Raw genomic sequence first — 22,349 nt, 5'->3', positions numbered from 1 at the left:
GGCATTCTCAACAAGTACAGACTTTTGAGACTATGGCTTATGAAACCTGGAAGTTTCCATTTCCTCCCTCTTAGAAAATTGAGGTTTGTTCACCTGAGAATGTCTTCATTTTTCTTTTGTTTTGAAACACAGTTTTGCTGGATATAGAATTCTTGATTGATAGGGTTTTTTTTCTTTCAGCATTTTGAATATCTCATATCATTGCCATTGTTCTAAAGAGTAGTCAGCTGTTAATTGTATTTCTGGTCCTACCTGTCATAAATCCTCATTCTTTTGTTACTTTCAGTACTTTTTCTTTGTGTTTAGCTTTCAACAATTTGGCTTTAATATTTCTAGGTGTGAATCTTTTTATTTAATGCTTTTTGGAGTTCACCGAGCTTCTTGGCTGTGTAGATTAATATTTTTCATCATTTCCAACACTGTTTCTCTAACACCTCTTTACCCTCTTTCTATCTCTTCTCTCTTAAGACTCTGATAATTGCACAGTGGACCCTTGACTTACAAACTCAATTAATTCCTAAGGGCTGGATGTAACTCAAGTTGTCAATTGAAGGCTCAGGCTCCCCCACACAGCCTTCAAAATCTCTCTCCTGTACACGGGCAGATCTCAGTGTCCTTAGAGAGACATTGACCCAGGATTTCTCAATTAACCCCACACAGGAAAGAATGTTGTCATGTTCCTTCCAAAACTCTTTAAGAGTAAATCTGTATCTGAGACCACCTGGAAGCACAAGTGGCCAGCATTTGGGTTATAACTCAAGACTTTGTTTGTAAGTTAAAACTAAAACTCTGGTCATAATCCAAGTTGTCCGTATGTCAAGCCAGTCACAACTTGAGGGTCCACTGTATATTGGTATGTTGAATGGATTTTTCTTTTTTTGGTACCAGGGATCAAACTTGGGTCCTTGTGCTTGCGAGGCAGGCAGTGGGACCACTGAGCTACACCCTCAGTGTGTATTGGTATGTTAAAGGCATCCCACAGGTCTCCGAATCTGTGATATTTTTCTTTCTGCTTACCATTTATAGACTAGAGAAATCTCAGTTGATCTACTTTCATTTTCATTAATTCTTTCTTCTGCCATCTGAAATCTGAGAGTTCATCTTTCTTGTGATATGCTCATTTCAATTACTGTACTTTTCAACTCCAGGATTTCCATTTGAGTCTTAGTTGGTACTTTCTCTCTTTGAAGGGAAATTCTTTAGTTCATGAATCATCATCATCATACTTTCCTTTAATTCTTTAAAGATAGTTTCCTTTCATCTTTGGAACACATTTACAATGACTTCTTTGAAGTTGCTGTCTCCTAGTTCCAACATCTCAATCCTCCAAGAGTTCCACTGTACATCTCGTATATTTTTGTTCACAGATAGAAATTCTAGATAATATATTATAGCAATTCAGGATTTTGATTCCTCACTTCCTACTCCTAGAGTAGTGGTGGTTGTTTGTTGGCATAGTAACTTTTCTGGACTACTAGTTCTATAGAATCTGTCTCCCCTGTGGTATATAGCCAGTCATATTTGTGCTAATTTTGAAAGTTCTGTTTTTAAAAATTTTTCTGTAAGTCTGGTCTCCAGCCCATTTATAATAGCTTAATGGTCAACCATTGATTAATCAGAAATTGTGCTCAATCATCTTGGGCTATTAAATCTCCCATAGTCTTTGCCAGTGGATCTGTGTGTCGTGTGGGGAACAATTTGAAAGTTCAGAAGTTTATAAGTCTTCCTTAACTTTTACTTTCCACCAGGTCCTCTCATGCCTCCTCTATGTGTGCACAGGAACTTATATTCCGCAAGGAATGTGAGAGATCTTTTCTGATCTCTCTTCAGTGTGTAGGCAACTTTGTGCAGGTGTAAAACACTTTTGTCCACCAGACAGCAAGGTGGGAACTTATCAAATCTCACTATGGCAGTCTCATTCCTCATATCTCTTTGAAATTTCTGGCCAGCTCACTAGTGTGTTTCTTACCCTAAATAGGATTGTAACCTCAGGCAGTGACATTGACCTTCCCTGCTCCTTTGCCACCAAGATTGCTACTATATTTGGTAATGCACAGGCATGGGAGATTTTCCTACTCTCTGATCCAAGTCAAGTCAGCTCTCTTCTACACAGAAACTGCGAATTTTCACTAGAACTTCCTCAACAACGGAGTGGAGATTGAAGAAAAAAAGCAATCACAGACAAAAACCACAGACTCCCACTATTCTTACTCAGTTCGTTAATGTTTTTTAATAAACCCTACTTAATCTCTTCTATGCCTTTGGTTGATTTGTAGACATGAAATGGCCCTAAAATGATAGCAATTGACAGTTGCCCAATTGTATTCAAAAATTGCTTTTTGGGGAGAGGATTTGCCAAGTTTCTCTCTTCTCCATTCTAGAAGTCCTGCTTCTACATTAGCATTTAAAGGTAATTAATTCTAAGATTACTACTGTATGAGGATGACTATGTCCATGCTGTTAACGGTCATCTGTTGCATTAACGGCTTTTGCTAATGAGTCATGCCTCCCAGTATTCATGCCCTTGTAAAGTCGCCTACCCTTTATTCTTGGATGGGCCTGTGACTTGCTTTCAACAGCAGAATGTAGCAGATACATCAAGGTGCCAGTTCCAGGCCTAAACACTAAAAAAGCAGCTCCTGTTTTTATGCTCTTGAGAGACCAAATAGTCCAATAAGAAGTTCAGTCATCCTGTGAAAAGACTATAAGGTGAGAACATTCAGAAAGTGAGGGGCCCTAAGACCATATGGAAGTAAGGAAAGTAGTTAACTTTGAGAAAGGAGGCCCCAGAAATTTGTCTCAGATGAGTCAGTGCCAGCTTAGACCCCTGCATGTGTGAAGAAGCCATCACCGGGGAAGGTCCAATCCCAACAAGCCTCATAAACAAGCAGAGGTTAGCCATCTCTACCATGTCCTTCCTGGATTTCCAATTCCCAGAATCATGAGAAATAATAAAAAATGATGACCCTCTTAAGCTATTAAATCACAAGCAATTTAATCAATGGATAACCAAAATATTCAGAAAATCTAACCGCAGCCAGCCTCCTGTGCCTACTTGCAGCCCACACACATCTGTCAGGTTCAAGAGCCCCCAGGGCAGGCTCACTCCTCCCTACTCAAGTTGTGTAGTGTTCTGTGTTCATGTCACCTGCAGTGTACACAAAGCTCACTTTGCACAATGCCCTTCAGAAAACTCAGCAAAAATAGGCCCTTAATAAAAGGCTTCATATTGACACTCACAGTTAATATGATCATGAGTCACATCAACTATTATAGTTCAGGAAACAGAATGTTTTTCCCTTCTGAGTCACTGAATCATGCTGGCAGGATCAAGGAAACACTTCCTCTTCTGCATGCCCTTCTCACATTAAGGACCCTCACCAATAAAGACTACTGATGCTAGAAATCTATTTTCATCCAGGGGTGCTCTCAATTCTGAGCCTGTTCAGAACATGTGAATTTTATTGTCTCCAAAGCCAAGGCATCAAGGTCAGACTCCTACTTACATGGAAGGAGCTCAAGGTCAACTGAATGAAGAGTCGTATAAGTTTGGAAAATCCTTGAACTTGATCATCAGTGATGAAAGAGAAGAGGATCTCATGAACACCCAACAAAGGAATGAGGAGTAGTGTTGACTTTGCCAATCTGCAAATGACAATCAAATGACAATCATGATGGCCACATTGTGACTAGGCAACATTTCCTGCTCATCTGTGCATGTCTTTGTTTCAGTTCTTATCCTCTTGATAAACAGTAGATTTGCCAGCTCATCTCCTCGACTACACATTTAATGCTTAAGGGTCATTATGGTCTCATTCGTTGTCGCATCCCGACAAATAATAGAGGCTTAGGAAACATGAATTGAATGAATGCATGAATCCTATCATATAGGTTACCCTTATATCTTCTGCCTGATGAATAGATTCAGTGTTTTGCACAGTGAATAGATTTCCATGGATGAGGCTGTCATCCTAAGACACTCCACCCTTCCCATGTTAGACAAGTTTCCCATTGACTGGTTAGCAAGTGCCAGTATCACTTTCAATACTCAAGTGTGTCAATGTCAGTACTTTCAATGTTAGCCTGAGAAGGAAAAGGAAATAAGTTATCCAGGGTCAGGCAGATACTAAGTGGCAACTCCCAGCCCCTCAGAAGTGGGGCCTCTGACTTAATACCAGGCCCTGCATACTCCATGCTGGGCTTTGCCATCAGCCCTCTGGCTGCCTTTCAACCTGTGATAGCAAAGGGCTGCAGGAAATGAAAAACTGATCCACCTCATAAAAAGTGTGACGGGGTGGTTCCCAGTTGTATACAGTCTACACAAAAAAGATAAACATTCCTTTGTACCACCCACATGTAAAGTGCACAGCTGGAGCTCAAATCCTTCCAACTGGTGGATCTCAAATGTGGCTGTTAAAATTCCTTATGAGCTTAAAAAATATATACAGTGGGCCCTCTGAACACGTGGGTTCCACATCCATGGATTCAACCAAGTGGATCAAAAGTATATTTTTTTAAATTGTGCCTGTATTGAACATGTACAGACTTCTTTCTTGTCATTAGTCTCTAAACAATACACCATTACAACTACTACTTATATAGCTTCACATTGTTTTAGGTATTAGAAATAATCTAGATGTGAGAAACTGAAAGTGTAAATAAGGACTAAAATTTATAATAGATAATATGAAATAGGAAGAAAAGAGGCAAAGGGGAAGGGGAAGTGGGAGGGGTAGGGGAAAGGAAAGAAGGGAATGGGATTAATATGAGAAAATCAAAAAATGGAAACAAAGTTTTTGTAAATAGGGAGGGATAGAGGGGTTGAAGGGAGAGCAGGGGAATGGGGAAAAATAAGAACCAAGAGAGATTATGTAAAGTTGCAAATTTCCAATGATGAATGTCATTATATTGTACACCTAAAATGTACCCATAAAATTAATTTTTTAAAAAAGAAATAATCTAGAAACAATTGAAGTATATGGGAAGATGTGTGTAGGTTACATGCAAATACTGTGTCATTTTATATAAGAGACTTGAGTATCTGTGGGTTTTGGTATCTGGGGAGAGGGGTCCTGGAACCAAAGGATGCCTATATGTGGTATACACTACCTCCCAGGGCTCCAGAGTCAACTCCCTGGATCCAAACCTCTACATAATGGGTCTTGAGAAGGTGAAATTTTTGTAGAACTGCCCATAGGGTTCCACAGTAGCCACATTTAGAGACGGACTCCTCTTTATTATTGAGTTGCTTCTTCATTTGAAATGAACTACATTAGCACAGGTGACTCATTCAGGGTACAAGCAAAGCTATGTATTATACACATAGAAAAAAAGGAGCTTAATTGTAATGCATTTTTAGCTCAAGCTGCTTCTCTGAAAGAGCCAGACTAGAGGAAGTCCCCCCAACACCAATGCCGAATCCCCTGAAGGCAAAGATGTAGAAACCCACAGTGCCCTCAATGTTTCATGGGTTGTTTTTCAAGAAGAATGAACTCTAGCCAAGAGAAAGAGCTTACTAGAATCCTGTCTGTAAGACCATTCAAATGCAGTATCATCAGTGAAACAAAAACCCCTCACTTTGTGCTCTGAAAGCATGTAAAGCCCAGAAGAGGAAAGCAGAAGCTACTGTGCAGGACAGACTCCACTTGGCCACATGGGCTGTGTGTCCCAGAGTCTTGACCCTCAGGGGAGGACCACAGTGGGCAGATGAGGTGCAGACCAAGCTCAGATCTACTCCCAACCCCAGCCCCACATGTGTAGGAGTCACTTAGTAGAGAACAGTAACTCGCTCCTGAGGATCGAACCCAGGGCCTCATGCATGCTAAGCATACACTGTATCTACCACTGGAGCTACATGCCTAGCCCCCAAGGGTGTGTTTTATTTCCAGGAAGGTTTTTAAAACCCTCTGCCTCAAAGATTGCAAAATGGTGATTATGGGTTGGGTTTGAGCTGCAGACAGTTTAGTTGAAGTTATATAGTGATTTTTGCTACTACTGACATCTTTAAATAGTAAGGAAATTTCAGGCAAAGATATCCAAATTTTCAGCTTCCTTGGAAAATGGGTTATCTGGCAACACATGGCCCAAGACAACTACTTGGCAATTGCTGGCCACAGCCAGGTGATTCCTATCCCTGACCCTCTAGATGGAACCTGGAATCTCCAGCCCATGCTGGGCCTGAACTACTCACTTGTGTTATTTGTTTGGCCCTTGCAAAATGACCTTTGCTCTGGGTTTTAATAGAACATACTGACATGCTCACCTGTGAGCCCTTCTCTTACCAGCAAATTATTTTGGGTTTTTAAAATAAATTTTTTATGTTGGAATAATTTTGGATTTACAGAAAAGGTAGTACAGAGAGTCTCCAGATACCGTTTCCTCAGTTTCCCCTAATGTTAACATGTTACACGAAGGTGGTAATTTGTCAAAACCAGGGAGACAGCATCGATCGAAACATTCCTAGTAACTAAACACCAGACTTTATTTGGATTTTACTCATTTTCTCACATTTCATTTAGTATGGGATGCTTGTTTTTAAAGAATAAAATATCTTTTAATAAAGTTTTGGGTCATTTTAGTCACTCCCACCCCTCTGGATGGCTGCAACAAGAGATCTGCCACTACTTCTGTTATTCTAACTTCTCCTTAGACTACAGTACTATTTTTGTCCCAGTTCAGATGAAAATCCATAAATAGCCATAGCAGTTTACTCTTATGGACCGTGCGTACACTTATTTTTCACCCACAACCATTTGTTTATTTAAATGGTATAGTTTATTGTAGCATTTAACTATTTGACAAATGTTTACTGAACATCAGCTCTAGGTACATGAGCAAGTACAGAGGGAGGGGAGTAGTAGTAGCCAAAGGCAGCAGGGTGGGGCACCCACGTCTTGGGTCTGGGTTCAAATACCAATATCATCAGTTACTAGCATGGTGACCTTGGGCACATTATTTAAGCTCTCTGTTAGTTTCCTCATCTGTTGAAAGAGGATTAAATTAATAATAGCATTTATATGGCAGGGTCATCATAAACATTGAGCAAACAACATGGGGTAAATTCTCAGAATAGAGGGTATCTAATGCATGATAAATGATCGATAGGTGTAGTTTATAACTATTTTTAAAGAAGCCATCTCTCCCCTTTACTATCACATCACTGATTTTTTGTCAATTTTTAACTTCCATTCATGACATTTTTAGTTGGTGATTGCTGATGGGATTCAGAATACATTACTCCCAAATATGACACCTGAACAGACTGTTTTAAAGCTGAAGGTTCTGAGAAAACTGCAGAAGCAGGAAGATCACTCTCTGACTTCCCTCCAACTCTCTCCTCTAAAGTAGCTCAAATACCCTAGGAAGGACTTTCTGACCTTCCCCGGAAGTAGGTTGTAAGACCCTATTGGAGAGGTGCCCTCCCTCTACCCACAGCAAAGGAACAACCTTATCTTTGAAGACATGGGGGCAGAAAGAAGAATCTGAATATGTAGGCCATGCCAGCTTCTCCCCAGTTATTACCATTATATCACATCCCTTTTATTCAATGATTCTTTACCAAACCTAGCATAAAAATGTACAAATCTGACTGTTTCTTTGGGTCTTCGTTTCCTTATAAAGACTCCTGAGTCACATAAAACTTCTAAATAAACCCTGTACGCTTTTTCTCCTGTTAATGTGTTTTATTGATTTGTTTTTAGACCCAGGCAAAGGCTCTAAGAAGTTCGAACAAAACCTTTTTTCCCTCTCCATTGCCCACCAGAGAGATCTTTTCAGAAAAGTCTATGAGATTTAGCATGTTAAGAAATGATTTTCTTTTATAAATTCATTATAAAGTCTAGTCCTCAAATACCACATGGAAAGCTAAACTCATTTAGGGGACGAGAGCTACCTCCCTACTGGGAACTGAAAAGAACAGACAATTCCAAAGGAGCTGAGAGTCTGCTGGGCCCTGTCCAAGTTCCAAGGTCACTGCTTGCCCTGTTTATAGGTCTGAAGTTCCTCCTTCCTGCTTGGCTCAGTTTCCCTCACCAATCCAGAGAGACGAGCATTTACTGTTTCCTTTGCTTGATGGTGGAAGCTCGGGGATGAGGGCTAAGAATACAGAAGGCTCTCTAGCTCCTAGCAGCTTGCCTCCTTGGCAGGACCTAAATGTGTTTAATTTAAATTTTCCTAAAATATACTCCTGGAGGGGTGCCAGATCTTGAACATTACATTCTGAAAATTCTCTAAGTCTCAGAGATGGTGGCAGCCATTATCTACAGGAGTTTGGATGACATGTATTGGACCCCGTGGCCCCTTCTTCCTTACCCCTCAGAGGGCTTCCAGGGAAAGCCAACATGGAGGAGGGAATTGGGTTGGGTCCTGTGAAAGCAGCAGGCTGATGATCCCTTGGGTGACTGTAGACAGTGCTCCAGAACACAGAAATGAGGGAATTCCCGCTGATTTTTGAGAGCAAAGTAGGCAAATGAGATCATAGATGCTGTAAGATTCTCCAGCTCAGGAGGTAAAATAAAGTGGTTGGGGCTTCCTGAGAGATGAATCTCTGACGCTTAGCTAATTAATAAGCATAAACTAATGACCTGTATTAGAGACAGAAAATGAGTAAGTAAACAGAAAGGAAATGGCCAACCAGTAGGTGGTAGGAGCACAGAGAAGGAGGAAAATAGGTGCTTATCCCACCCTGCTCAGTGGAAGGTGCACTGGCCAGGGGGATGAACCTCCTTCTCAAGGAGTAGATGGCATATGGCCAGTGGTGGTTTCTCAGGTATCCAGCAACTCCAACCACTCTACTTTGACAGTGTGTTCACCAAACAATATTCTGTTGATTTCTGGATCTTCTAATGTTGGGAACAGGAAACTCTGTGAAGCTTGTGGGTCCTAGAAAGAAATGCTTACCCTATCCCCACTTCCAAAGACATTAAAAACGAACAATGGGCCTGGGGACTTAGCTCAGTGGTTCCGCCATCTGCCTTGAAAGTGCAAGGTCTGGAGTTTGATCCCTGGTACCAAACAAACAAACAAACAAAAAACAAAACAACAGTCTACTTTATAGACATTAGCTTTTACTTGTGAGTTCAGTGTCATCAGTCAGCCACATAGGAACTGAGAGAGGTCTGCCATGCAGCCTCTAGGTGTCTACAAACTTGCCCAGGTGAAGCCTTTGGGTAGACCCTTACCCAGATTCCTCTTCTCACCCATTTTCCTTCAACAGGGTGGGGAGAGGAAAAAGGAGTCTCCAGACAGATTGTGTATGTCAGCAAGGCTTACATGTTCACTCCTCAAACACCTATCCTGGGAAGGGTCTCTCCAAGTCTTTATTTAACCTTCTCCTGGTTATGGCTCCCAAGTGGGTATACACCCTTCAGGGCTGTGTAAACCAATTGATTTAATATTGGGAGAAAATATAATCATAAAAGATAATAGGAGTATTATGTGTATCAGTTTTATCTTTTGTTTTCCATTTTTGCTATCTATCTATCTATCTCTCTCTCTATATATATACTAGTTCATTATTAGACTGCATATATATGATGAGGGGCAGGCTCAAAATTTCTTTACTGTCAAGATGCATGATCAGAAAATCTTAGAAACCATTCTCTTGGACAACTGTAGAGGGGACCTTGGAAAAGAGGATAATGCAGCTGTATAGAAACACATTCACCATCACCCAAGCTGAAAATTCCATGTGTTGTATGTCACTAGAGCAGCTGATCAGTAGTCATTCACTCTGAATCTCCTGGGGAAGTCTGTAAAAAGTCCATATGATGGGATTCACATTTCTGGAGTCAGAATACCCAGTAGTATGGCTCACAAGGCTGTGCTCTGAGTGGGCTTTTGGGGGATGCTTACAAGCAGACAGGATGGAAAACTACTGTCAGGATCACGGAAGGTCTAGAACATGGAGCAGATCCCAGGGGGACACAGTGGGCTCTGGTAGCACAAAGCTACAGGGATGGGGCTTGGAGCCCCTTGCAACTCATCTGCTGCCAGTTTCTGTCTCCTGGGGGTATTTACCTCTGTCCAGTGTGTGGGGCACCCTGTCCGCCTTTCTATGAGGTTATGAAGAGGATCACTCTCCCTGAATGGACCCAAACAGCTCTTGGAGCTCTATCTTCAGAGAAGTTGGAGAGGCTCAGCCTTGGGAAAGGTGCCAAAGAGGCTGCTTAGCCACTTGGAGGCCTGGCTAGAGGTGCCAGGAGAGACAGCACAACTCCCTCCCCCAGGCTTAGGCCAGGCCAGTTAACCAGGGATAGGGGTTTCTGCAGAATGTTTGGGCCAAAGCCCTAACTAGCAACTGTAATATATCTTTGCCCATTCCTGAACGCATTATGTTTATCCTTCTAGACCTCCTGGAGGGAGGAGTTGGGGAAGATAGGATTTGGGGTCTGGCTATTGAGCAAATGCTTCTCCCCACATCTGATTAGTTTGGGCCACCCATATCTACAACCTCCTTGAATCATCATAACAGATAGGAGATGGTTCTGCCATGACATTCCCATTTTAAACACCAGAAAACAGGCTAAGAGAGACCAAGCCACTTCCCTAAGGTCTGGGGGTGTGGCTAGCCCACTCTCTGCTGTCTCATACCCCACACCAATGTCTTAGTCCTTAATAAAGTAGCAGACATATACCTCAAAGATTGGGTCTACATTGCATTTGCCTTTTGTTCCAAGCACAGTGCCAGGGATTTGGGCCGCATTTATTAATTATTTGTCTGGTAAATGGAAAAACTACCTTTCCAGGCCTTTGGATAGCCTTATAAAGAGTGAGAAGCAGGACTGGACCTGTCTTTACTCACACCCTCTTTCTCTGGATGGCTATGTGGACTAAATTCCCTATTACTTGAGTTAAAACACTATCTCCTTAATAGCCCTGCTGAAATGCACCTGCTGCTGGAAAGCAAAGAATAACTAACAAAAGAGGAAAGGAGCCCCCTACCTTTCATTCATTTGTTCATTCTTTATTTTCACATCTATGCAGATCTCAAATATATGTCTGATTTATGACAAACAAGGGCTGCTATCACCACAGAAAGAAGAGGGCAAGTCATGGAAAAAGTGAGTCACAAAGAAAAGTAACTCTGTTGAGAGTATTTCCTTAGACTCTAGAAATTTGTGGCTTTATTTGTCAAGGTCTCAAAAATACCCATATACTCTCTTCTGAGTTACGAATATATCTTTTATTCTGTTGCCTCAAATTCTTCCCCAAGGAAAGTAATGACCAAGGCTGTACTTTGTCCATAAATCACTTGTTCTTAGGGACATTATAACAGTCCCCTGCTGGGGGGAATGAGTGTGCGCTTTACTACTTACCACTCACCTCATTTTCATGAGATTGAAGGTTTTTGTCATAGGCAATAATAACTTTTTCAAAAAGCCTTGGGAGACAAATATACGAAAGCAGCTTTTTCCCTTCTTCCCATCAGAAAGATTGAAAATAACCTTGGAGTTCTGAACACTGACCTCAGGCCACTCACCTGTATTTATAATCTCTGAAGCACATTTGATGGGCTTTGAGCTTAGAAATGAGAAGCTTGAGAATTTTCAGGAAGATGAAGAAATTGACCTTGGGGGAAGAAAAAAGCAGATGTGGGTAAGAGGTGAACTCCATATTGTTGTGAATATCAAGGTCACCTGGGGCTTGGCCATCAGCTCCTCACCCGTGTGAACCCAGGGCAATTTGACAGCTATCTTAGTAAGTGCTTATAGTAATCTCCATGGTCCCAAGGCCATGTGATCTGAAAGTCTGGAAGGGATCTTGGCTCATCATTCAGTTTAATCTTCTGCCTCAAGGAGGCCCTGGTCTTGAAGCCATCAGAGAAAGGTGGATGGACATTTACATGATTATGATTATCATCATCATCATCATCATCATCATCACATTGCAGTACCAGAGATAAACCTAGGGTCTTCACACTGAGCTACCTCCCCAGGGTCTTATTTATTTATTTATTTATTTAGGTCTTGCTATATAGTTCAGGCTGGCCTCAAACTCAGTGATCCTCCCAACTGGACAAATCCAGCCCTTTATTATTAACCATGGTAGAAATTATAAAGTATGTATACAAAATTCATTTCAAAAGGCAGAGCTCATTTTCCCCCTTACTTTTCCCAACCCCAAATATAAGCTAGATTTATTAACCTGGATCTAATAAAAAGAATATGGTGGAAATGATGCTACATGATGTCTGAATTAGGTCCTCAAAAGGATGGCTTCCAACCTGGCATGCTCTTTCTGGGATTGCTCACACTGAGGGAAGCTGGTAGCCATGTTATGAGGATGTTCTAGCTGGCTGAGGAGAGACCCACATGAGAGAATGGAGTCTTCCCACCACCAACCAGAACTGCTCTCCAGCCATTGGTGTGAGCCACCTTGAGCTGACCCTCGAGCAGAGGTGTAGAAAATTGATTGAACATGGGCCTGGTGAATGGGGACAGGGTATGTGAGGAGACTGGAGAGGGAGGGAAGGAGGGTCAATCATGGTCATACTTAGGATTCAAGTTGCCTTTCCAAAGGAATGGAGAGCCCATGATTAATCTGAAGCAGGCAAGTGACCTGATTAGATTTGTACTTCTGCATTTCAGAAAGCTCATTTCTCTCATCAGTATAGAGAATGGGTTGGACTGGAGGAAGGAAGACCAGCTGGGAGGGATTTTCAGTTTTCAGGGAAGATGATGGAGAGGTGAACTCAAGGAGCTGCCCTGGGATTTCAGTGATGGAGAGGAGTGGGCCATCTGAAATTATTAAGTTAGAGTCAAGTGAACTTTGTTACCGGTTGCATGTGAGGTCAAAGATGATCCTGATGTTTCATCACAAATCTCACATGTGTGATAACACCTATCATCAAGAGAGGGAGAGTGTGGAGGAGGAAGAGCATTGGAGATGGGAAGGTGAGGAGGCATTCAATAGAGATGTACCAAGGAAGCACATCTAGATCTCAACAGAAAGATCCCCACCAGAGCAGAAAGCCATGAATATGGTGAGATTACCCACAAAGACTGTAAATTGGGAGGGAGAGAATGAAGAGAATGGTGGAGGGAGTGGTGACAGGAAAGGAGACTAAGAAAGAACCATGAGGCAGCTGGAATGAGCCACATGAAAGTGAAATCTTGAAAGCCCAAGCAAGGAAGAATGGTGAGAAAGTTTAAAGGTTACTTGGAATTTAGGCAAAATATGACTGCATGTAGCAACAAAGCACTAAGAGAAGCTGCTGGGCAGAGAAAGGGCACAAGCCAGATTGCAATGCTTTGTTTTTAAAATGAAATCTAGAGAATAGAGACAGGGTAGGCAATAGTTAAAAGGCTTATCTGTGAAGGTAAGTAGAGTGATAGAGCAGAAGTGGACAAGGGGCACAGAATGGAGATAATGTCATTCCACTTTCTTTTGCAGGGCTGGATGAGGATTTGGGTGACAGTTGCTCTTTAAAATTGAAAAGACTTGATGTTTCTGTGCAGTGGAGAAAGAGCCAACAAAAAGGGCGATCAGGTGACAATTAATGGAATAAAGTCTCTACTGATATTGATCCAGCCCCGTACTAATGTCCCTGTCTAGAAACAAAATTCTTTAACTAAACACAAGCCATAGAATCCAATATGTACCTGTTATTAATTGCTGTATTGGCCTTGAGGGAATCAATATTCAACGCTAACAAGCTCGAGTTTCAGGCAAGTGGCTATTTATCTAATCAGTGAGCCAGCAGGAATGATGGAGCTTCCCAGCCAAAGGATATTTAGCAACAGAAAATTTAAATACAAACTAAATGTAACAAGTAATATATCCTTTTAATGGGATATCTGTTTTTCGTCATAAAGAGAATAGTGATTTGTTGAACACAGTCATTTTTTCTCACAAAGTAAGCTTAACTGGAGAAAGGCACATATTTCAGCAAATTAATTTCAATCAGCACTGTCTCCTAGGAAATGAAGCAGGAATGAGCAGCATGTGGATTCTCTCTTCTTTCTGTCTTCCAGAGACTGGACAAGAGAAAACAGGCATCAACCAATGGGTCATATAAGGCACCCTTCCAGGTCCTAGACACCACAGCTGCATTTTTGGATGTTATATACTTTTGTCCTCTCCAGCATCTGTGCACAAGGCCTACAGGTTGACAGAGGTGGTTGCTAACCTGGCAGGAACTCAGAGGGCGTTCTCATGTACCCCCTAACTCTGCCACTGCACCCCAAGTCCCCGATTCTGTGGCCTAATATGTGGACTAAAATGTCTACCCTTAGAGCTACTTCTTGTGGAGAAAATACACTTTCTCTAAGAGCCCTGCTGAAGTGTTTGTGTCCCATAGAAGGTAAGGAATGATGGGGAGAGGGAGATGAGCGAGGAGGGAGGAAATTCTCTTATTCATTTTGATAAATAAATACTTATGATCTGATTTACTTTCACCATGGAAAGTTGAAGACAGGATGCAGAAAAGTTAAGTTTTGATGGAGGTAAGAAAATACACTATAGGGAAACTCCCACTAGAACTCTTCAGAAGAGAATATGAGAGTGAGGAGATATCTTGAGAAGCCTGGAGCAGCAGACAGCCCCTGAGTCCCTGGTAGAGCAGAGGACCTAAAGAGATATAAGGCCAATAATGACTCATCTTGCCTATATCTCAGTTTTGCAATGTTCTTAGATTATTAGAAGAAAATCAAGGAGCATAAATGACAGTTTTGACTTTGGGACTTCATGGTTCATTCAAATTGTTGATTCAAAAAATGTCTTTCAATTGGGTGTTCAGTCTGGCCCATCTGTTAACTCCAGAGGGCAGGATATGGATAGAATGACCTTGCACACTATAATAACTTAAAAGGCTGGACCAAGCAAAGCTTTATCAATTTCCTATGGGGATTGGGGAGGCTTAGGCAAAAGAATATATTGTGTTCCAATATGACTCAACTCTAAATGTACAACAGGTTAATTTAAGTACTGAAGTACTACACAATGTCTTATACAAAGAAAGAGGTGAGAATTCTCAGATTTCTGTGTCTGGTGAAAGACCCAAAGAATATTTGGATTCCTCAGGTTGTCATATTATGGGCATTTTCAAAACAGGAAACCAGGTACCAACAGAGCATCAGATGAAGTCTTCCAACATGTCTTCAACTCAGATTCTGACAAGCAAATGCAGAGCCAAAGCAGGGGTGTGGAGAGGTTCACCTGTGATGCTGGGATGCTCACTATGGAACCTACATCTGCGGTGGGATACTTCTTGTCTAAAGGCCCTGCTCACCATGAACAGCTGGCTTTTCCCCAGAAGCCCCTGAGTGATGCTTAAGAAAATAGGCTCAGGCTCAAATTTGGCCAAGATGTAAGAAAAGTGTTAAGTACCCTGAAATGCCAAGTGCTACCAGCTCAATCTCAATTACTATATTACTTTTTTGGTATTTTAGTTTATATAGAATATATACAAGGGTCGAGGAATATATTTTTTCTTAATATAACAAAGGTTTCATTTTTTTTCTTGTGTCATAGTCTAGTGCACTGTGAGAACACTGATCCATGCAATCATTCAGGGACCTAAGCTCCAAAAGGAATTCTCTTTTGGAGTTGGGGTTATGCCTACTCAGATTGTTGGAAACTGCAATATGTGGTCATATGACCAAGCATGAAGGCAGATATGATTCAATCTAATGAGTCTCAGAATGATAATTACTAAATTCTAAATCCTTGAAGAGAAAACTGTGAAAGAACCTAGCACCAAGCCAGCACAGAGAAGGTGCTCAAAGAATGCTATAGGAAAAGATGGGTAACTGAGAGTCCAGCACTAAGAAAGTTCTATATGGCAGGAGGTTTGATTCCATCAATCTGGGTGGAGTCTAGGCTGGGTATTGCTAAGCCTGCCCAGGTTTTTCAATGCACAGCCACTGTCCAGCCAAGAGTGTCTCTACCTCACCACTACTAACATTGGGGCAGGATAATTAGTTGTTCTGGGGGATGTTCTGTGCATCCTAAGATACTGAGTTGCATCCTTGCACTTCGTCCACTAGATGCCAGTAGTAACCCCCTCAGCAATTTGTGACAATTAAAAATTTCTCTAGACACGGCCAAATGCCTCCAAAGGGCAGAATCACCTGGTCCAACTCTAAATAAATAGAAGTGAAAGAGGTCAAATCACTTGGCTCAAAAGTATATTACAAATCAGGCCTCCGCTCCTGACTCTTAGATCAGCTCCTATGGGCCTTTTGTTTCCCTTTCCTGTCTGGTAGAACATACAGATTCCTACAGATTTGCTTCTGGGAAGCCCTGAAACCAATGCACAGAATCCTAAAATCCTACAGCTGTGCATGCTGAGAAGTCATCAGGTTTAAGTCCCTATTGTTCAGGACCGAGTCTCTTCTTGGAAACTGATAGAGATGGATACTCCAAAGTCTTTCTCTATGGTCCATGTCAGTGTTCTACAAGTTCGTGGTTCAATATTATTGCCTCTGACCAGAGGGAATTTTCCTCAGTTTCTACTCAAGGTCATTTTCTCTTGTCCAAGCCTCTATAGACATAGGCAACAATAGTTTAGCACTGTCTTCTCTAATATTGTTATGAAATAGTCCATTGCAGGCATGCTCATTGATTTCTGTTAATTGAGGGTGGGTAATTCAGGGCTTGGTTTCCATGGAGAAAAAGTTCACTAGATAGATGTGAAGCCATAAGATGAGCATTTCAGAAAGAAGGAATATAAAGGGAGGGGGGAATTAGATTTGGAGAACATTGAGTTTATTCACTTCAGTACATAGAACATGGGGTACTGTGGTTGGATATGCTTACCACACTAAGGAGTTTGGAACCATGCCTGAGGGAAATAGTGATCCATTAAGAGTTATAAGTAGAAAAGAGACATAATCAACTTTTACTCTAAAAAGGCCACTCTTGTTTCTGGTGTATGAGGCTCTGGGTTCAATTCTCAGCACTGAAAAGAAATTGGCTGAAATATGGAGAATTAATTACCAGGAGCAAGAATGAAGCAAGGGAGACCAAAGAGGAGGCATGTGCAAAGTCTGCATAAGAAATATCGGAGCAATAAATAAGAGCCATCAAAGTGAAATTAAGGAAAAGGAGATGAGTTGTAAGGATCTTTAGAGGAAGAGTAGACAAGCTTTGAAGCCTGAGTGGATACTGCAGGGAATAAAAAGATAAAGGCTAGGAGGATACCAAGCTTTGTAATGGGTGTATGGGTAGTGAATGGTGGAATCATTTACTAAGTGGGGTAAGAAGCAGGAGAAGAACATTTGGAAGGGAAGACAAAGAATCCATTGTGAGCTAAGGTGATTGTGGAGTCAACCACTACTAGAGCTGTTGAAGCTACAGCAAGTAAAGCTTATTTTATCCAAGGGAAGAAGATAGAGTGCATTTGCTTGCCCTGCTAGGAGACAATGTCCTTCCAGGAACTAGGAAGCAGTAGGAGAAGCTGGCATGCTGGTCAGCCAGCCATGGAAGGCTGAAGTAGTGAGGTTAGAGCAGTGGTTTCAGCCCTATCCACTCATTAGAGTTATTTGAGAGCTTTTAAAACTATAGTTAGGGCAGGGATTTAGCTCAGTGGTGCCCCGCCTGCCTGGCAAGTGCAAGGTCCTGAGTTCAACCCCCAGTACCAAAAACAAACAAACAAACAAACAAACAACTATAGCTGCCTGGATCCCACTCTTAGAATTGTTGATGTCATTGGTTTGGGCTACTGTGCTGTTTCTAACACACAACCAGTTTTGAGAATCATAGCTATGGACAAAGAGCTTCACAGACTTTAATGTGCACCTAAAGCCTAGAGATCTTGGTACAATGCAAATTCTGATTCAGTAGGTATGGCAGGTAGGAGATGAGAACCTGAATTTAGAACAAGCATATCACAGTCTGATGTTGGTGTTAATGGTCCCAGAACCACTTTTTGAAGAGCAAAGGTGAGTCAAATGCTTTTCAATTTCAGCTGTACATTAAAACCCACTCTCTGGGAGCCACTTCTAAGATCAATGGAACATAAATGTCCAGGAGACACACTCAAGCCAAAAGAATGTAAAGACATCCCTACTGTTTCTAAGTGAATTTAAGTTTGAGACATATTGTAAGCTATCGATGTAGCTTCTAGAAGATTGCAGTGAGTATTAGGGATCCAGCTGGATAGAGTCTGACCTTTTTATGGAGAGGACTACTGGCTTCTCTCCTGATTTATTATTAGCTAGTGAGAATCTTCCAGGGCCTGGAGTGTGGGTCACAAACACCCACTGAATAAATGCATTGAATTCACCATATATTTGGGCTAGCTTGCCAGGATAAATAGAACATGCAGTTTACAGTGGCACCAAATAGTTTTCAAATAAGCACTTGACATTTACAGGGGCTGGAGATAAGCCTGAATGAGAACCAGGAAAGATGCAAAAGAGGATATGACCATTTCTACTTTGTGATCTGAGTGTCCAGATTCAGAAGCAGAGAAGTTGATGCTTGATCTGAGACTTAGAAGACAAGCAGTAGGTCAACAGTGAATAAATGGTGGAGTGAAGAAATTGGGTCCCAGGGAGAATCTGAACCAAGGTACTAATGTTTGAAACAGTCTGCGACAGTCAACATTCCAGGCCCAGGCTCTAGAGGCAATAAATATGTTTTGAGCAGCTGCACAGTGTTATAGTTACAGGTGCCAGCTGCCACCCAGGCAGAGCCTTTGGGCTGAGATCCAGCTCCCACTTACTGGTTCTATGACTTCTCAGTAACTTCTCACCTCAGTGTCCTTGCCCCAAAATAAATACAATACTAGCACCTATCCCATAGTCGGTTGGGAAGATTAATTGAGTTCATACACACAGGGCACTTAGAACTGGAGCTGCTAGGTAGGAAGCATCCAATAAATGCTACCAGGCAATAGCTGAGGTGCCTGGGTAGGAGGTGGATGCTGGGACCCCAGCTGGGTTACATGGCCAGAAAGGGTGGATTGTGGAGTAATGAGAGATGGGGGTGTAAGGCAGGGCTCCCAGAGCTGCGAGTGGCATGTGCACCTGACTTCATTCGGAACATTTACTCTCAGCTGTGTTTCTAGTGGCCGGAGGGAAGACATCAGCAGCTGTGCATCACCTCATACACCAGATGTGACATGACCTAGCCCTTGGAGGCTGGGGTCTCTCTGCGCCCCTGGTCTCCCACCTTTTTTATAAACATTCTTCCCTCTAGGTCTGAGCAGAGAGCTGCCTTTTATTATTGACCAATATTGACATTCTATGAAAACTAGATTTTTTTTTTCTTTCATGACACCATGTTATTTACATAAAATAGCAAATCAAGCAACTTCTCAGAGAAGAGAGTCAGCAGAACATGGAATGCAGTGCCTAACACCCAGCCATGAGGTCACTATGTGTAGGCCAAAGATTTTCTGCCCTCCACCCATGGATCTTGTCAGTCTTTCCCACTTTTGGCTAACTCCTTGGCCTTTTCCTCAAGCATCTCTGACAGATTTCATCTTCACACATTCCAATCTAAAGGGACCTTATGACTCAAGGTCGGACATCTCTTCCCATCCCAAATACTCTGACTGTAATGAATCAAAGCCCCTCCCCCTTAAGATCTCAGAGTAACATCCATGTCCTGATTCTACTACCCATAACAGCTTCATGTTAATACTGGTTGTGTTTCCTCGATGTCTTCCTCCCTCCCGCTAAGGGTGTGAAGATACAAGCCTGATGGCTCTGCTGGCTCCTCCTGCCCTGCCCCAGGGCCTCCTCGGCCTCTCAGTCCTTCAGTATGAGTCACAGAGCTGACTTCATGTCTTTGCAGGTCTCTGCAGGCCCAGAGAGAAGGAGACCTAAGTGTAACTCTGAATTTAGATCCTGAACCCAAACAAAAAGAAGTCTCTAAATTCTCATTCAGCAGAAACTGCTCACACCTCGGCTTCTCCTTCTCAAGGCGCCAGAGAATTTGGGAGATAGGAATAAGGAGATGTCCCCCCCCAGCTGCTGAGCTCAGAGGGGACAGAGGTGAGTGGGATGGTCCTTACAGTTACACAAAGCAGCATGGGTCCTCGGATGATCCACCAGATTTTCTTGTTCCCATTTGTTGCCCAGCATCTAAGGGCAAAGAGCAGGCAGGAGAAGACAAAAATGAGATGAGGTTGAATGGCAAAATCTCACGCCCTGTGGAGCAAACCTTACTTTAAACACTTTCTGCCAATTGTTCTCCTAAGGAGTGGGACAGGAGAAAAGAAGACTAAAATCCTTGTGTCAGTCCTGGTACTGTCAGCTTTTCTTACCTTGAAGTTGTTCTTCATTCTTAACAGTACAGTGTATGGATCCTTCTAAATTTTTCTACATGATCATACAAATATAAATCCTTAGGTACAGATTCTTTATTACTTAAGAAAACTGTTTTTCCTTGTTTTTGATGGTGATTATTTGGAACACAACATACATTTTTCAGCAACAGGCTTTAAAGTGAAAAAGTAGGAACTAACTTGTTCTTTTCCATAATATTCCAAGATATAGATATGCTACCATTTAGCCAATGATTCTCATACTGATGGCCATTCAGGGATTTTTGGGGTTTTGGGGGGTTTTTTTCTCCTCACTGTGAACAATGCTGCAAGAAGTATTCCTGTGCTTACATCCTCACATACCGAGCATACCTATACAACAATATATATATATATGTTCATTTGCCTGTGTAAGTAAATTAATAAACTAATTACTACAAGATCTTTGATCACTTTGTCTACATTTCTAAGTATATTCTAAAAGGACAAAGTTGGGGGAGTTAAATGTTCTCTTTGGGGAAATGGTGTCATTCCTATATTTGGGTATATCTGGAAATTACTGGCTGATGGAAGAGTAAAACCAGATGAATTACCTACCCCATGTTTTCCAGGAGTGCACGGGCAATGCCCCAGGGGACAACAAATAGCATAGGGAAGGCTATGGAGAAAGGACAGGGAATGTAATTAGGAGAAGACCAGTCAAACATGCCTGCCTCCCACCCCAGCCTAATGGGGCCCAGAACAGCTGATTAAAACTTGTAAAAACCCAAATATAGAATCACGAACTGTGAGAGCTGGAGAGAGCTAAGGCAGCACTGGCCTCTCCATTCCTTTACTCTCAGAGAAAGCAGCACCCAAAGAAGAGTTTAAACTACAGTTTAGAATAAATCTAAACACATTAACCAAAATCTCCTGAATCACAGACTTAGGTTATTTTGTCTGAATCCTGCAGCATCAAATTCTCCAAGGGTTTGTGGAGATAGGGTTCCAGATCTGGATACTTTTGCTTTTGTTCTTTAAATCAAAAACATCACTTTAAATACTTGGTGTTATAGACTGAATGTTGTACTATCAAATTTACATCTTGAAGCTCTACTCCCAATGTAATTGTATTTGGAGGTAAGGCCTTTGGAGACAATCAAGGATAGATGAGGTCACAAAGATAGCATCTTCATGATGGGCTTAATGCCTTTATTTATTTATTTGGTACCAGGGATCGAACTCAGGACCTTGTACTTGCAAGGTAGGCAGCGGCACCACTGAGCTAAATCCCTGGCTCTTAATGTCTTTATAAAAAGAGACCAGAGAGCGATCTCTCTCTCTCTCTCTCCTTGCCAACCCCATATTCCCTGCAAGAAACCAACTGCTTGCAAGCCAGGAAGACAGCTCTCATGAGAGCACATTCATGCTGGATTTCCTGGCCTCCAGAAGCACAAGAAATCAATGCCTGTTATTTAAGCCACAACGGTATTTTCTTATGGCACCATGAGCATACCTAATGAAGCTGGAAACAGTGTGTTGTCATCTGATGCCACCAAAGACCTTTCCTTTTTTTTTTCTTTTTTTTTTTGTTACTAGGGATTAAACTCAGGACCTTGCACTTGCGAGGCAGGTGTGGCACCACTGAGCTAAATCCCCTCCCCAAGACCTTTCCATTTTTGCATTGGGCATACAGTATCTGCACATATGCAGCATGCACACACACACACACACACACACACACACACACCTGTGTGCACTTCTCTTCCGAGTCTCTTATCATCCAGGAATTACCTGTCCCAGAAGTTCCCCTCCAGTTAGATTCCTAACTCTTAAGACTTTATAGGGCTCCCATGTTCTGATGAGTTCTCAGGAGAGGAGGCTGGGAAGTCACGTCACTCACCCCAACCCACCACCAGGTATCTGGGCCACAGCCGTCTTTCAGGAAGCACTGTGGGCTCCAGAAGAGCGTGGAGGTAAAGGCCTTCAACCAGGAGCCATAAGTGATTGGCGCCCACAAAATAGTGCAGCAGCACTTGGACAGAGCGGCAGGAGGTGGACACCTATGGGGAAGAAAACCTGAAGGTGAGCCCTGGCTTCCCCAGCATCTGGACCCTGAGTGGACAGAGAAAGACCTCCTGAGGCATAAGGCCTC

At 42.1% G+C, this 22,349-nt stretch overlaps 1 protein-coding gene across 1 annotated transcript in view; it reads right to left on the bottom strand.

The window, feature by feature from the left end:
- Glp2r (glucagon like peptide 2 receptor) overlaps positions 1 to 22,349 on the bottom strand; it is a 66,262-nt gene that overhangs the window by 8,384 nt on the left and 35,529 nt on the right. Inside the window, exons 7-11 of the mRNA XM_004857524.3 lie at positions 22,098 to 22,257; positions 20,813 to 20,873; positions 19,964 to 20,033; positions 11,480 to 11,568; positions 3,507 to 3,645 (exon numbers count right to left, since the gene is read on the bottom strand). Of these exons, the coding sequence (XP_004857581.1) occupies positions 3,507 to 3,645; positions 11,480 to 11,568; positions 19,964 to 20,033; positions 20,813 to 20,873; positions 22,098 to 22,257 (519 nt within the window). The remainder of the gene's footprint in view (positions 1 to 3,506; positions 3,646 to 11,479; positions 11,569 to 19,963; positions 20,034 to 20,812; positions 20,874 to 22,097; positions 22,258 to 22,349) is intronic.

Source organism: Heterocephalus glaber, unplaced genomic scaffold, assembly GCF_053883595.1.
Source record: "Heterocephalus glaber isolate CG9 unplaced genomic scaffold, H.glaber_assembly_v1.0 deba00001564, whole genome shotgun sequence".
NCBI classification, from domain to species: Eukaryota; Metazoa; Chordata; class Mammalia; order Rodentia; family Bathyergidae; genus Heterocephalus; species Heterocephalus glaber.
Note: the sequence above shows the minus strand (reverse complement) of the source record. Positions and strands in the feature narration are given on the sequence as shown.